A 16,246-nucleotide genomic window follows, 5' to 3' on the forward strand; every position below is an offset into this window, starting at 1 on the left:
GATCAAATTGCCAACATCTGCTGGATCATCGAAAAAGCAAGAAAGTTCCAGAAAACATCTATTTCTGGTTTATTGACTATGCCAAAGCCTTTGACTGTGTGGATCACAATAAACTGTGGAAAATTCTGAAAGAGATGGGAATACCAGAGCACCTGACCTGTCTCTTGAGAAATCTGTATGCAGGTCAAGAAGCAACAGATAGAAGTGGACATGAAACAACAGACTGGTTCCAAAGAGGAAAAGGAGTTCGTCAAGGCTGTATATTGTCACCCTGCCTATTTAACTTATATGCAGAGTACATCATGAGAAATGCTGGGCTGGAAGAAGCACAAGCTGGAATCAAGATTGCCAGGAGAAATATCAATAACCTCAGATATGCAGATGACACCACCCTATGGCAGAAAGTGAAGAAGAACTAAAGAGCCTCTTGATGAAAGTGAAAGAGGAGAGTGAAAAAGTTGGCTTAAAGCTCAACATCAGAAAACTAAGATCATGGCATCCTTTTCCATCACTGTATGGGAAATAGATAGGGAAACAGTGGAAACAGTGGCTGACTTTATTTTTTTGGGCTCCAAAATCACTGCAGATGGTGACTGCAGCCATGAAATTAAAAGACACTTACTCCTTGGAAGGAAAGTTATGACCAACCTAGACAGCGTATTAAACAGCAGAGACATTGCTTTGTCAACAAAGGTCCGTCTAGTCAAGGCTATGGTTTTTCCAGTGGTCATGTATGGATGTGAGAGTTGGACTATAAGGAAAGCTGAGCGCTGAAGAATTGATGCTTTTGAATTGTAGTGTTGGAGAAGACTCTTGAGAGTCCCTTAGACAGGCAAGGAGATCCAACCAGTCCATCTTAAAGGAGATCAGTCCTAGATGTACATTTGGAAGGACTGATGTTGAAGCTGAAACTCTAATACTTTGGCCACCTGATGAGAAGAGCTGACTCATTGGAAAAGACCCTGATGCTGGGAAGAATTGGGGGCAGGAGGAGAGGGGGACGACAGAGGATGAGATGGTTGGATGGCATCACCAACTCAACGGACATGAGTTTGAGTAACTCTAGGAGTTCGTGATGGACAGGGAGGCCTGGAGTGCTGCAGTCCATGGAGTCCCAAAGAGTTGGATAAGACTGAATGACTGAACTGAACTGAACTTGAGAAGGAAATGGCAACCTATTCCAGTATTCTTGCCTAGAAAATCCCTTGGACAGTGGAACGTGATGCGCTACAGTCCATGGGGTCACTGAAGAGTTGGACATGACTTAGTGACTAAATAACAACAACAAAAGTGAAGAATAAGCTCTTAGCAAATTATTGTTTAGTTGACTCAGTGAAACATCACAGACCTATAGATTTCTTATCATGAAGGATCCTACCTATGCTGTACAGTAATAGAATTGCTTAGGGAGATTTTGGTGTGTGTCTTTTTCTAGGCTATTGTTCTTTGTCTAGCCTGTGTATTCATCAACTTCTCATCACTGATACCACCCACTGTTAGCTAATCAGAACTATCTTGTCCATTCATATCCTAGACTACTATCTTTATTCTTAGGCACACACAGACAACTTGTTCAGTCGCTAAGTCTTGTCTGACTCTTTGCAACACCAAGGAATGCAGCATATCAGGCTTCCCTGTCCTTCACTATCTCCCAGAATTTGCTCAAGCTCATGTCCGTTGAGTCAGTGATGCCATCCAGTTATCTCAGCCTCTGTCATCCCCGTCTTTGCCCTCAATCTTTCACAACATCAAGGTCTTTTCCAGTGAGTCAGCTCTTTGTATCAGGTGGCCAAAGTACTGGAGCTTCAGCATCAGTTTTTCCAATGAATATTCAGGGATAACTTGAATACATAGTTAATATACCTTTCCAGCCACTGCTGCTGCTGCTGCTGCTAAGTCACTTCAGTCGTGTCCGACTCTGTGCGACCCCATAGACGGCAGCTCACCAAGCTCCCCCGTCCCTGGGATTCTCCAGGCAAGAACACTGGAGTGGGTTGCCATTTCCTTCTCCAATGCATGAAAGTGAAAAGTGAAAGTGGAGTCGCTCAGTCATGTCCGACTCCTAGCGACCCCATGGACTGCAGCCTACCAGGCTCCTCCGTCCATGGGATTTTCCAGGCAAGAGTACTGGAGTGGGGTGCCATTGCCGTCTCCTAGGTTCCTTGAAATAGAATATGGATATGAGTTGCTTTGGCAATTTGTTTTTGCCCTTCACCAGTCACTGAGTTTTACTGAGTAGCTATAAAATGCGAAATACTAAGGATACAGTGGGCATACTATTCTGTTTCTTAGCCATATTCACTGTCAATTTCAAAGATAATATAAGGTAATAGGATACTCTGGGGATACATTTGGATATAAGAATGCTGTGGGATACCATGGAAAGGTATACATAAGTCAGTCTTTTTTTTTTTTTTTGAGTTTGATTTTTTTAAAACAGTTTTTCAAATTAATTTATTTTTGGCTACACTGGATATTCATTGCTGTGTGGGCTTTCTCTAGTTGCAGTGAGTATGGTCTACTCTTTAGTAGCATTATGTGGACTTCTCATTGCAGTGGCTTTTCTTGTTGTGGAACATGCATATTCCAAAAGGATATCTGTGGATTGGAAATCATGAGAGACACTGGATAGATGATAAGAGTTTGTGGGTCACAGATACTGAAGCAATAGAAGTGATTGGAAGGCTGATCTCTAAGGCATAGAAATGTCTAATGAAATAGAAAGAATGCTTCAAGGAACAGCCCAAGAAAAGTATCAGGAGCATGATGTTTCAAAAACCAAGGAAAATGAGCATTAGTAGCATAAACGGTTTTGTCTTTAAGTTCTTGACATGTGTTTTATTGTTAAATTTTCCAGTTCAAAACAGGATAGGACTCTTAATTCCCAGATGATGATAATGATAATGGTAAACTTGTAAAATTTGTAAGCGTGCATCACTTCAGTCGTGTCCAACTCTTTGCGACCCTAGGGACTGTAGCCCTTTGGGCTCCTCTGTCCATGGGATTCTCCAGGCAAGAATACTGGAGTGGGTTGTCATGCTCTCCTCCAAAGGATCTTCCCAACCCAGGGATTGAACCCCTGTCTCCTATGGCTCCTGTACTGCAGGCAGGTTTTTCACTGCTGAGCCACCAGGGAAGCCCCCAAATTTGTATAGCACATTGCATTTGATTATGAATTTTCTTTAAACTTTTTATTTTGAAAACTTTATCTTCATGAAGATTTTAGGAAAAGCAATAAACACTCACATACTCTTTATGTAGGCTCACCAGTTAACACCGTGCTACATATGCTTTATCTGTCAGTGTCTTTGCACACACAGACTTACTTCCCTCCCCTTCCCTCCTCCTCTTGCTTCCTTCTCCTCTCCTTTCTTTTTTGGTGAGCCATTAGAGTTAATGTGAGATAGTGTGGTACTTCTCTTTTAAATATTACAAATATTATGATATTTTATTCTTAAATATTTCAGTATATTTCCACTGAAAGGAGAAGTATTTTTCAATATAACTACTTATATAATTAGCGTACTCAGGAAATGTAGTGTCAATTCAATGCTGTTTTCTAATAGATAGTCCATAATTAGATTTCCTCTGTTGACCCAGTGATGTCTTTTTAGTTTCCCCAGCCAAAATCCAAGCATCCATGGTTCTTTTTAAGCATTATGTTGTACTGCTTTGTATTTCTAAGTAATTTAATGCTCCCTGAGAGTGAAGTCTTTTAGCTCTGATGATAGAACTGCAAAACAGTAGAGATCTTGGACAGAAGACTGCTCATTAATAGGTTTTAGGCTGGGGAATAAGAGTAATGGTTTTGTTTTCTGTATCCTTTGGTTAGAGTCTTTTGTTTTTTAAACTCAACCTGCTTAATCCTTCCTATCCTTAGTTTTCAAAATTTTGGCTTACTGTTCATGTCTTGGGTCAACATGAAGTCCTCAGTAATTAAACATTCTCTGCTTTATTGACGAGAAACTGAAAACCTGACATTACATTGAATTACCGCTGAATGTTATCTTTTTTATTTTTTTTCCTATTTTAGTTGGCTCTTCGAAATGAGGAGGCAGAAAATGAAAACAGCAAATTAAGGAGAGAGGTTGGTAAAACAAATTCAGTAGTTGTGGTGGTTCAACAAAGATACATATTAAAAAAGTTTTCATAAATTAATTGTGTAACCAGAACTGGAATTGTCTAAGTAATTGATGTTTTGAACTGTGATTTTTATGGTATGACTTTATCTTAGGGAAATAGAAAATAAATAGAAAGGTGAACTCGTTAAGTACTGCATTCATTTGTTAGATCTCTGTGGGTAAATCTTACTTTCTTTTTTAAGCTGTTCATTGCTAGTTTGCTAACTCAATGTGTGAGTGGATTTCTGCCTTACTTCCTTTTATTTTATCTGGCATTCTTTTAAAACTTTTGTTTCTTATGAAATCTTACAAATTCTGTTAATTATTTGGTTCTTCTGAGCCAAATAATGTACATTGTTTATCATGAATTTTTATTTTTTAATATAATCAAAATGTTTTTGTTTTGTTGATAATTAATATTCTTGCTTTCTTTGATTATCCAAAATAATATCTTATTCTCCTAAAATTTCTTTTTTTCCTTTAATTTCTTCTTATTATACTTAATTATATATTATCTTTCTCATTTCTAATTACCTTCTTCTTGTCCTTTTCTGGAGAACAAACGTCTAAAGAAAAAGGTGAGGCTTTAAGTGTTGTGAAACCTTGGGATTTTAAAGGTCTGTTTTGAGATCATTATTTAGAGGGTGAAATTTTGTTTCTTTGGATAGTTTTTTTAAAATAGAATATTGTGCTTGATCTACCTTCAGAATGAACAGCTTCGTCAGGATATTATTGACTATCAAAAACAAATAGATTCGCAAAAAGAAACACTTTTATCAAGAAGAGGAGAAGACAGTGACTACCGATCACAATTGTCTAAAAAAAACTATGAACTTGTCCAATATCTGGATGAAATTCAGGTAAAATGAATGGAAGTCAGTTCAAAGCCATAATTTTTTTATAAAACTTTCACTATAATGTAAATCTAGTAATATATTTAATGTAAATCTGCAAATGTGTATTTGTAAAACATTAAATAAATTGCATCTTTGGAGTTCCAAATCTTGCAAATTTATTCTTGTTTTATGTCTATCTTGTACATTTCTTAAGAACTAAGATTCTTAGTTATAGTTTTCTTAATATTTGATTTAGTTGGTAAATTTGATTTAGTTGATACAAAATATCTATAAAGTTCCATTTTCTCCATTTAATTTTAATTTGTTTTAGTAATGCCTTTATCTTTCCTAGACTTTAACAGAAGCTAATGAGAAAATTGAACTTCAGAATCAAGAAATGAGAAAAAATTTAGAGGAGTCTGTCCAGGAAATGGAGAAGATGACTGATGAATATAATAGGATGAAAGCTGTTGTGCATCAGACAGATAGTATGATGGACCAGTTAAAAAAAGAAAATGATCATTACCGGCTTCAAGTAAGGATTCTCGTTAGATTAACTTATTTGGACAGACTTCATATTGCCTCATTACTGTTTATTTGAAATTGGAAAGTACTTTAACTTCCTAGGATATGAGATTTTGTCTTATGCTCTAATATACCATCTTACACTGTAATATGTTACCATGCTGATATATTTGTCTCTATGTGCTTTTCTAGTTTCCTTACCCATACCTTATACTTCTTGCCATGTAGGATGTATGGGTGATATCTGAATGAGTATATAGACAGCAGTCCTACAAAGCTATTAATTTGGGGAACTTTCTATTAAAGACTCCTAGAGGTCCTGTGAACAACTGTAAAGATGCACAAACCATTTAATGTCACCCTAGGTACAGAACTGCTCCAATAATGAATATGCCTTTAAATATATATGTATATATGTGCATGTGTATGCTTATCACTGTGTATAATGCATGTATAAATATTCAGTTATAATAAATATGTTTGTGTTACACTGTTTTACAACGTTTTTGGAATAATTGTTGCCTTTTAGGTGCAGGAGCTTACAGATCTTCTGAAAGCAAAAAATGAAGAAGATGATCCAATCATGGCAGCTGTCAATGCAAAAGTAGAAGAGTGGAAGGTGCTTTTTTTCAATTGCTGTAATAGCTTTTAATTTTAGATTTCAATTTTTAGTCTTAATTTTCTTTAAAGGCTTTGTACTGGTTAGTGACATTTTTATTAGGCATTTCCAAAGGTGTATAAAATATCTTAGCTTGAAAAGTTTTAAGAACTGCCATGTATAGACCTCTAGAGTTGTTTTTAGTCATTTAATTTTGGAGGAGAGACGTTAGTAAATGTATTCTTCACTTTGTTTTTACTTAGTATCTTTTAAGTTTTAGTCTACATCAGTGCATATAGTATTGCTTTGTTCTTTTTAATGACTGTATGACTGTAATTTTTCTTTGTAGATAATGCCTCTTTCATTCATTCAGGATATTTATGCTTCTTCATGTCATTTTAATGTTTTCTTTTTAAAGATTAGTTGTATACACTTTGTAATTGCAGGGAGGTAGTTATAACTTCTTGTTTTAGGAATGGGTTTTGAAAACTTGAGGTTGTTTAAATGAAAAGATTGAATTCCTTAAAAAGAAAAAAGCACAGTGTGTATCTTTGAATCACTTCTTATTTGAACTTCAGGCAGTATGCACAAAAGGGACACTGGTCATTCCAATTGTTGCTGTGTTCTCACTTCCAAGATTTTTTTGCCTGCATTTTCTTGATCTGCTAATAGTATGTATTGAAGTGTTGATCATAAATGAGAAATGGTTTATTAATTTTGATGTTATGTAACAGACCCTATTTTGTTTATTTCTAGTTAATTTTGTCTTCTAAAGATGATGAAATTATTGAGTATCAGCAAATGTTACATAGTCTGCGGGACAAACTGAAAAATGCCCAGCTTGATGCTGATAAAAGTAATGTTATGGCTCTACAACAGGTAAAACTTTCTCAAAATTTGATTTGTCAATGAGTTTTATTAAAGTTGGCAGTGAAACTCTGAACTGTCTTTGATTTATCTCCTGGGCCTAATCTAGTCACTGGCACCTTTGGGTAGATAATAAAGTTTTTAGAAGTTTCTTATACCATCCATTCCTAGGCAAAAATTATAATTAGGTTTAGAGTTAGGAATAGAATTATTTTGTGTATTTTTCTCTGTTGATGCAGATAATACATTTATTGTTTGGGAATTATTTATAAGGAACTATTAGAAACTTTTAGAAATTTGAATATCCTAATACTCTTACTAAACTTTATTATACTGTGTTTTAGTGCTGAAATATGCTGTACAATGTGAAATAAACTAAAATATGGCTATAATTTTTACTGCATAGAATTTTTATATTTAGTACCAATGTATTCATATATGCCTGGTAGTCCAGTGGTTAGGACTCCATGTGCCCACTTCAGGGGACATGAGTTTGATCCCTGGTCTGGGAACTAAGATCTTGCAAGCTGTGTGGCATGACCAAAAATAAAAGAAGGAAAGGAAAAAAGGAAAGAAGTTACACTTGCATAAACTGTTTTTTCTAGTCATAGTCTAAAAGAAAGAAGGAAATTTAGGAAGTATTTGGAGAATAAGGACAGTTGCAAAGGACAAGATTTTCATTTGAAGTGTACTATAAGGATGAAAGTGAAGTTGGGTAAGGGAAAAAAAGCACAAGGCAAAATGGAAACATAAAATGATAAAAAGATAGTTGGATGATGACGAAAAATAACACATAAGAAGTCATAAGTCACAAACATTAGAGAGTTCTGGAATTTCTGTTTGCCAGATTGCTAGCCCTTGTATTATCTTTAAGTACTGGAGAGACAGCAGTATACCTACAGTGAGTAGTGTAGTTGAGGTATACAAAATAGTAAAAGACAGAGTTTTGACTTATAAAAAATATATTTTATAATTCTGTTGAATAAAACAAGACCTACCTTTTTCTTACTTCTAGTGAAAGTTGCTCAATCGTATTTGACTCTTTGCAACCCCATGGACTGTACTGTCCGTGGAAGTCTCTAGGCCAGAATACTGCAGTGGGTAGCCTTTCCCTTCTCCAGGGGATCTTCCCAGCCCAGGAATCGAACCCATGTCTCCCGCATTGCAGGCGGATTCTTTACCAGCTGAGCCACAAGGGAAGCCCTCTTACTTCTAAATTGTATATTAATATTCAGAAAGTGAAAATATGTGATGTTCAAAATATTTTATAGGGTATACAAGAGCGAGATAGTCAAATTAAAATGCTCACTGAACAAGTTGAACAATATACAAAAGAAATGGAAAAAAATACGTTTATAATTGAAGATCTGAAAAATGAGCTCCAAAGAAATAAAGGTAATTCAGTGTTTAATAAGTAAGTAGTTATTTTAGATACCATTAAATTTTAAAAATGTTTTATTTTTATTAAAATGGAATTATGTTATAGCAATAGATATATTATTGATTTTTCTCTATTTGGATTTTACCATATTTAAAAAAATTTTACCTGATATTATTAACTACTTTACATGTGATACTAGTGTTTAAACTTGTAAATGGTGGCAGTATTTTCTATAGATTTTCTCTGATGAAAGTTACATTAACCTCTATTGCCAGATTGGCTGTATAAAAGAAATGAAAAATGGTGATAGTATTTATCCTCCTTTTTGTAATCAACAGAGAAGGAAAGAAAATAAACTTTTGATAAGTGTAACAATGTTGCAGAGATTTTTCAAAAGTAATTGACTTGTCAACATGTGAATTAATCTTACCGGACTTGCTAATGTCATTTTCTCCCTACCCTGGGTCATGCAAGCTTACCTAACTCATCAAATCTTTTGAATGTAAGTCCTTACAACATCCTTGATCCTGTATTTCCATACCACTACATGCTATAGTTATACTAGAGCACATTAATGCAAACTGTTCATAATTTCATGACATAGTAAGTCCATTTATTATGATTGCCAAGATAAAAAAATAAGACATGGGAAATAATGAGTGAGTCTGTGTGTGTGTTTTTGTGTAAGTAAAGTAATGGTGTTGGTGTTGGTGTTGGTGTAGTTGTAATTTAGATAGTGAAACAAAAGCCTCATTGAGGAGATATTTAAACAAAGACTTAAAGGAACTGAGGGAGGGAGCCATGCATATGTTCCTGAGGAGGGGGCAAATAAGCTCAGGGTACTGAAGCAGGAGTGCATGGTGCATGTTTGAGGGACAGCAAAGAAGCCATTTTGCCTGGAGTAGAGTGAGCAGGTGGGCAGTCCTCCGTATGCAATCAGAGAGGTGAGGCTGTATCATATGGGGCCTTACAATTCATTGCAAGGACTTTGGCTTTTCTTTTAAGTGAGAATGGATATCAAGGAAAGTTTCTGAAGAAAGGAGTGATGTAGTTTGACTTGGACTGTGTTTGCCATAGACTTGAGGACTGGTAAGGACAGAAGCAGGGAAACCTGCTTACAATAAATCTATTGTAGCAACCTGGGGAAAAGTGACGGTAGCCAAAAGCATGGAGGTAGCAGTGAAGTTATAAGTAGTCAGTTCTGGATGTATTTTGAAGGTGATGGAAATGAAATTTGCTGACAGATAAGATGCAAGAGGTAAGAAAGTTATCAAGGTTTTTGGTCTGAATGCTGGGGAGGACTGTGGAAAGAGAAGGTTTAGAGATGATCAGATACTTAGTTAAATAAGACTTGTTAAGTGAGAGATGCTTAGTAGACATCTGAGTGAAAGTGTTAAGTAGGTGGTGGTGGTGGTGATTTAGTTGCTAAGTCATGTCTGACTTTAGTGACTCCATGGACTGTTGCCTTCAGTCTCCTCTATCTGTGGGATTTCCCAGGCAAGAATACTAGAGTGGGTTGCCATTTCCCCCTCCAGGGGATCTTCCTGACCCAGAGATGGAACCCAGTTCTCCTGCAGGCAGTCTCTTACATTGCAGGCAGTTTCTTTACTGACTGAGCCACCAGGGAAGCACATTAAGTAGGTACTTGTATATAAAAGTCTCAGGTTCAGGAGGGTAGTCTAGGCTAAACATACCAATTTGGGAACTATATGCATAAAAATGGTAGTGGAAGTCATGAAGCTGGCTGAGATGATCAAGGGAGAAGATAGAGAGTGTTGGTTAAGAAGAAAAATCTTAAGACCGAGCTCTGGGATGCTTCTACCTTAGAGTTGGGGAGATGAAAAGGAACAACCAAAGAGACTGAAAAGGAAAGACCTGGGAGATGGGAGGAAAACCAGAAGTATAAGGAGTCCCGAAACTCACATGAGGAATGTCATTAAGGAAGAGCATAAGCAGCTGTGTTCAGTGCTATGTTCATTGCTGCTGGTAAGTCAACAGGAGCACTGAAAATTGACCACTGGATTCATCAGTGGTTGTTTTAGTTCAAGAGAAAATACAGAGGTGAAATAGGGCAAATACAAAGACTTCTGAGGGCTGTTTCTGCAAAGGAAAAGAGAGAAATAGAGTTGTATCTTGGGGGAAGAAGGTTAAAAAGTGTTTTTTAAAATGGATGAAATAATCATGTTTCTAAGTTAATAGGAAAGATCCATTAAAGAAGAAGCAAGTCATGAATTGATGAAGCAGGGAAATGAGAGAAGGACTTCTGAACTAATAGCCTCAAGGAAGCAATGGGATGGGATCTAGTGTTCACTGGAGTAGAAAGCTTAGGAGCATAGAGTTACCCATAGTAGCAGGAAGAAAGCTAGAGTGTATACATGGAGTTGAATGTGGTTGGGTAGATGTCCTGACAGTAAAAACTTCTATTTTCTCAGTAAACAAGCAGAGTTCTCAGATGAAAGTGTGGATAGAAGCAGATGTATTAGAAGTTTGAGGTGAAAGAAGTAAAGAGAAAGTATGAACTGGTCATCTGGAAGAATGAACAGACTCAGGAAATGTACTGTAATCATTGAGCACCATCAAGGTCCACTGGATATACTTATTTATATGTGTGTCTCTATTATGTATGTATGAGAGTTACATTTTGCCAGTAGCTTAAATTACTTTAAAAGGATGATAGATATTGTGGAGTTCGCATATTCCAGTCAAGAGGAGGAAAACTGACAGTTGATCTCTGCTGTCAAATAAGGAAGAGGTCTTATTTAATGACACTATGTTGGAGAAGGCAATGGCACCCCACTCCAGTACTCTTGCCTGGAAAATCCCATGGATGGAGGAGCCTGGTAGGCTGCAGTCCATGGGGTCGCTACGAGTCAGACACGACTGAGTGACTTCACTTTCACTTTTCACCTTCATGCATTGGAGAAGAAAATGACAACCCACTCCAGTGTTCTTGCCTGGAGAATCCCAGGGACGGGGGAGCCTGGTGGGCTGCCGTCTATGGGGTCGCACAGAGTCGGACACGACTGAAGCTACTTAGCAGCAGCATGTTGGTCTGTAGTCATATGACCTCTAAAGCCTACAGAAGGGGTGTATACTACACAGTCTCTTTGTCTTGGCTTTAACATGTATATGTCAGTCTGTGGTGTTCCCCCTTCATTGATTTGGGTTAGTTTTAGCTCTCAGGAGTATCTGAAAAATGGTGGCAAAAATCACAATGGAAGTTTATTTATCACTGTGTACTGATCTAGAATTAGGTGGTCTAGGGTATTGCCTTCATTTGCCTCATGTAAAATAGAACTTTACCCTCACTTCCAGTCCCAAACAGCGAGATAGAGCAAGAGGAGGCAAGAAGCAAAGAGCGTGTACTGAAGGACAAGGAGTAATTTACTGCGGAAGGGTCATGCAGTGGAAGTCCTTACAGACTGCAAGGAGATCAAACCAGTCAGTACTAAAGGAAATCAACCCTGAATATTCATTGGAAGGACTGATGGCTGAGGCTGAAGCTCCAGTATTTTGGTCACCTAATGCGAAGAGCCAAGTCATTGGGAAAGACCTTGATGCTGGGAAAGATTGAAGGCAAAAGGAGAAAGGGGTGGCAGAGGATGAGATGATTAGATAGCATCACCAACTCAATGGACATGAATTTGAGCAAACTCCGAGAGGTAGTAAAGGACAGAGGAGCCTGGTGTGCTGCAGTCCATGGGGTCGCAAAGAGTCAGACACTACTTAGCAACTGAACAACAATGCAGAAGAAAGGGAGAATAGATTGTGGGGACAGCAGCCTCTTTCACATTCTCCAGAGAGCAGGGCTCACTTCTTAGAAACACGTGTGATCTCCCACACTAGACCGATGCCTTATATAAGTATAAACCCTGTAATTCAGTAGATGTTTACTATATAAGAGTGATTATTGGCAGTAAATTTTAAAATGATAGGAATGTTTATTTTGGTCTTAGCAACAATTTGGTAAGATGTACAAGTAGGAATTTTTAGCAACTAGTTACAGTTAAGTTTAATTGCAAGTGATAGAAAAAAAAAATCAAATGTAACAGTGGTTTAAACAGGATGGAAATGCACTTTTCCATAATATAATCAAAGCTGAGGCAACTTGTATAGGGTTGGTGTGCTAGTTGTACAAATACCAGGTACCAAGTCCCTATTATCTTGTTGCTCTGCCTATCTCAACATGTGGTTTCCATCTCATGTTATAAGACTGAGTCTGGCCGGAGCCCTAATGTACGTATTCCAGCTGGCAGGCAGAAGGAAGGAGAAAAGAAAGTTTCACTCCTCTGCTTTAAAAAACATTTCCTGAAAATGTGCACATGGTCTTTCTGTTTATATCCTTTAGTCACATGGCCACCCTTGGCTACTGAAATATAAGTGGAAATTTAGTTTTTATTTGAAGTGGCTCTGTGTCCAACTAAAAGACCATAATTCTATTACAGTGGACACAGTGGGCCACAATGATCATTCCCTGTAAAGCAGTGCTTTCCAGTCTTTTATAATCCATACCCTTTCAGCTAAGAAGATTTTCTTAGAATCCTTTTTAGTTTTATTAATAAAACTGAATTCAGTTCAGTTTAGTCACTCAGTCGTGTCCAGCTCTTTGCGACCCAATGAACCGTGCCATGCCAGGCCTCCCTGTCCATCACCAACTGCCGGAGTCCACCCAAACCCATGTCCATTGAGTTGGTGATGCCATCCAACCATCTCATCCTCTGTTGTCCCCTTCTCCTCCTGCCCTCAATCTTTCCCAGCATCACAGTCTTTTCAAATGAGTCAGCTCTTCACATGAGGTGGCCAAAGTATTGGAGTTTCAGCTTCAACATCAGTCCTACCAATGAACACCCAGGACTGATCTCCTTTAGGATGGACTGGTTGGATCTCCTTGCAGTCCAAGGGACTCTCAAGAGTCTTCTCCAACAACACAGTTCAAAAGCATCAGTTCTTTGGTGCTCAGCTTTCCTTATAGTCCAACTCTCACATCCATACATGACCACTGGAAAAACCATAGCCTTGACTAGACGGATCTTTGTTGGCAAAGTAATGTCTCTGCTTTTGAATATGCTATCTAGGTTGGTCATAACTTTCCTTCCAAGGAGTAAGCGTCTTTTAATTTCATGGTTGCAGTCACCATCTGCAGTGATTTTGGAGGCCAGAAAAATAAAGTCAGCCACTGTTTCCCCATCTGTTGACATGAAGTGATGGGACCAGATGCCATGCTTTTAGATTTCTGGATGTTGAGCTTTAAGCCAACTTTTTCACTCTCCTCTTTCACTTTCATCAAGAGGCTCTTTAGTTCTTCTTCATTTTCTGCCATAAGGGTGGTGTCATCTGCATATCTGAGGTTATTCATATTTCTCCCAGCAATCTTGATTCCAGCTGTGCTTCCTCAAGCCCAGCGTTTCTCATGATGTACTCTGCATATAAGTTAAATAAGCAGGGTGACAACATACAGCCTTGACGTACTCCTTTTCCTATTTGGAACCAGTCTGTTGTTCCATGTCCAGTTCTAACTGTTGCTTCCTGACTTGCATACAGGTTTCTCAAGAGGCAGGTCAGGTGGTCTGGTATTCCCATCTCTTTCAGAATTTTCCACAGTTGATTGTGATCCACACAGTCAAAGGCTTTGGCATAGTCAATAAAGCAGAAATAGATGTTTTCTGCAACTTTCTTGCTTTTTTGATGATCCATTGGATGTTGGTAATTTGATCTCTGGTTCCTCTGCCTTTTCTAAAACCAGGTTGAACATCTGGAAGTTCACGGTTCACATATTGCTGAAGCCTGGCTTGGAGAATTTTGAGCATTACTTTACTAGCATGTGAGATGAGTGCAATTGTGTAGTAGTTTGAGTTGTTTTATAAATATAAATTTGTAATATTAAATGGTCTTTTTTAAATGACATATCACTCTTCCTGCTTCCCATATTGTAATCAGTCATTTATAGGAGTAAGTAATCACTTCAGTTCATTGATGATTTTAATTTTTACCCTGTAGGAGCTTCAACACTTACGCAGCGGACTCATTATATGAAAATTCAGTCTAAGGTTCAAATTTTAGAAGAGAGAACTAAAGAGGCTGAGAGAACAGCTGAACTGGCTGAGGCTGATGCTAGGGAAAAGGATAAAGAACTGGTTGAGACTTTGAAGCGATTAAAAGATTATGAATCCGTATGTATTTTTATCTTGTCAATCACGGAACCACTTCAAGTAAGACTGTTCTGTGCCATTTACTGTGTGCGTTTAAAAACATTCCAGAAGTATCTCATGATAAAGGTTATCCTAACTGAGTTACACTGAAGTGTTCAGACTTCTGTGTAACATTAACTTTTTGGCAGGAAAATTGTTTTCAAACCATCTGGCTAAAGGCTTTTGCTCAGATAATCAGCTTTGCTGAGGCACCTGGATTCCATTCTTTGTAATCTATGCCACTGTACCACCATGTGACACCACTGATGGTGTAAAAGTTGTAATTGGGGCAGGTTTGTAAGTACTGTGCCAAAACAGCTTTACTTTGTGCTTTTTATATTTTTAAATCTGATTACAGCTATATCACACAACTGATAACCTACTTATTCTAATGGTATTGCTGATTCTCCCTTACTGTTCTTTTTCCATATGTTGTTAACTGTTTAATATGTAATATTCTGAGTTGCTTTGCCATTATGATGCTATACTGGGAAATGTCAATTGTTCCATTTCCTGTTATTATTACTCCTGGATTTGTTTTTTAAAAGTAGCATAAAAAAACACAGTTTAAAGATGTAAATCTTAGTTATTTGTGTATTTCCCCTCGACTTAATAAGAAAACAAATTTTTGAACTTGAGAATTTATTCAAATAAACAATGTTATATTTAAATCACATTGGGTATTTTTCAGGGAGTTTATGGTTTAGAAGATGCTGTTATTGAAATAAAGAATTGTAAAAACCAAATTAAAATAAGAGATCGAGAGATTGAAGTATTGACAAAGGAAATCAATAAGCTTGAGTTGAAGATCAATGATTTTCTTGATGAAAATGAGGCACTTAGAGAGCGCATGGGTAAGGCATCTTTTAAGATATGGAGTTTGCTCAACCCTAATTGTCAAGTCATTTTTGTTGTTTATTTTTATTTTTAATAATTGGATACCCTTTTTTCCCAAATACTTTCTCCTATAAAAATATTTAAAATTAGTGAAAGTGGAACTGTTCCAATTGAAGTGGGATTATGGATTTGATGGAATGGGGATGATAGTTGGCCAGATCTGGAGCATTACTATATTCAGTCCAAGATCTCCTCAATAATAATTGCTTGTTTAAAAAATGAAAGTCTACTTTCTTAATACCATATATTATACGTTACCTTTATTTTCAACAAAAGTACTTTGTTAGTTTGAAAAATGCTCTAAGTTCAGATGAATGTTGGAAACATTTAGAAATACTGTTTAATCCTTTTTAAGACTTTATTTGATAAATACTTGAATTTTATAGTTTAGATTAAGTTTTACTTAGGTTGAGTATTATAAGGTTACTACCGATTATAAGAAGTAGTTAGTAAATATAGCTTGAAAGTTTGTATATTGATATCAGTAAATAGTTCACTAGTGAATATTTCACTAGTTTGAATGTTATGACAGTCCAGTATAAATTGCTACTTGAAAATGAAAATAATGTTGTAAATAATGATTTAATTATACTTGGTAGATACCAATTAATGCTCTTCTAGGGTTAAAGTGATCCCCTGTAAAAACTATTCTCCAAAGGAAAAAGAAGTAAAAATTTTATACATACTATTGATTTGTAAAAGTTTTTAACTGGGACCCAGAGTCATGCAAGGACCTCAAGTTAGACTTAGTCTAATCAATTTGACCTATCAGATTATGGCCAACTTGAATCTGGATGTTCGTAAAGATGACTGAACTATATAGATAGTAGTCA

The 16,246-nt window shown here is 36.9% G+C and overlaps 1 protein-coding gene across 9 annotated transcripts in view; it reads left to right on the plus strand.

Annotated features, from left to right (window-relative positions):
* The window catches only part of CEP290 (centrosomal protein 290), a 95,226-nt gene that overhangs the window by 8,581 nt on the left and 70,399 nt on the right, over window positions 1-16,246 (plus strand). For all 9 annotated transcript variants that reach the window (XR_011464255.1, XR_011464254.1, XM_070370952.1 and 6 more), the window contains exons 7-14: window positions 4,034-4,087; window positions 4,829-4,981; window positions 5,310-5,492; window positions 6,012-6,101; window positions 6,837-6,959; window positions 8,219-8,342; window positions 14,326-14,498; window positions 15,208-15,370. Coding sequence is in view for 7 of the 9 variants with exons in the window: in XM_070370952.1 (XP_070227053.1) it covers window positions 4,034-4,087; window positions 4,829-4,981; window positions 5,310-5,492; window positions 6,012-6,101; window positions 6,837-6,959; window positions 8,219-8,342; window positions 14,326-14,498; window positions 15,208-15,370 (1,063 nt within the window). In the remaining 2 variants the exon portion in view is untranslated. The remainder of the gene's footprint in view (window positions 1-4,033; window positions 4,088-4,828; window positions 4,982-5,309; window positions 5,493-6,011; window positions 6,102-6,836; window positions 6,960-8,218; window positions 8,343-14,325; window positions 14,499-15,207; window positions 15,371-16,246) is intronic.

The sequence above is a fragment of the Bos mutus genome, chromosome 5 (genome assembly GCF_027580195.1).
Source record: "Bos mutus isolate GX-2022 chromosome 5, NWIPB_WYAK_1.1, whole genome shotgun sequence".
In the NCBI taxonomy this organism is placed as follows: domain Eukaryota; kingdom Metazoa; phylum Chordata; class Mammalia; order Artiodactyla; family Bovidae; genus Bos; species Bos mutus.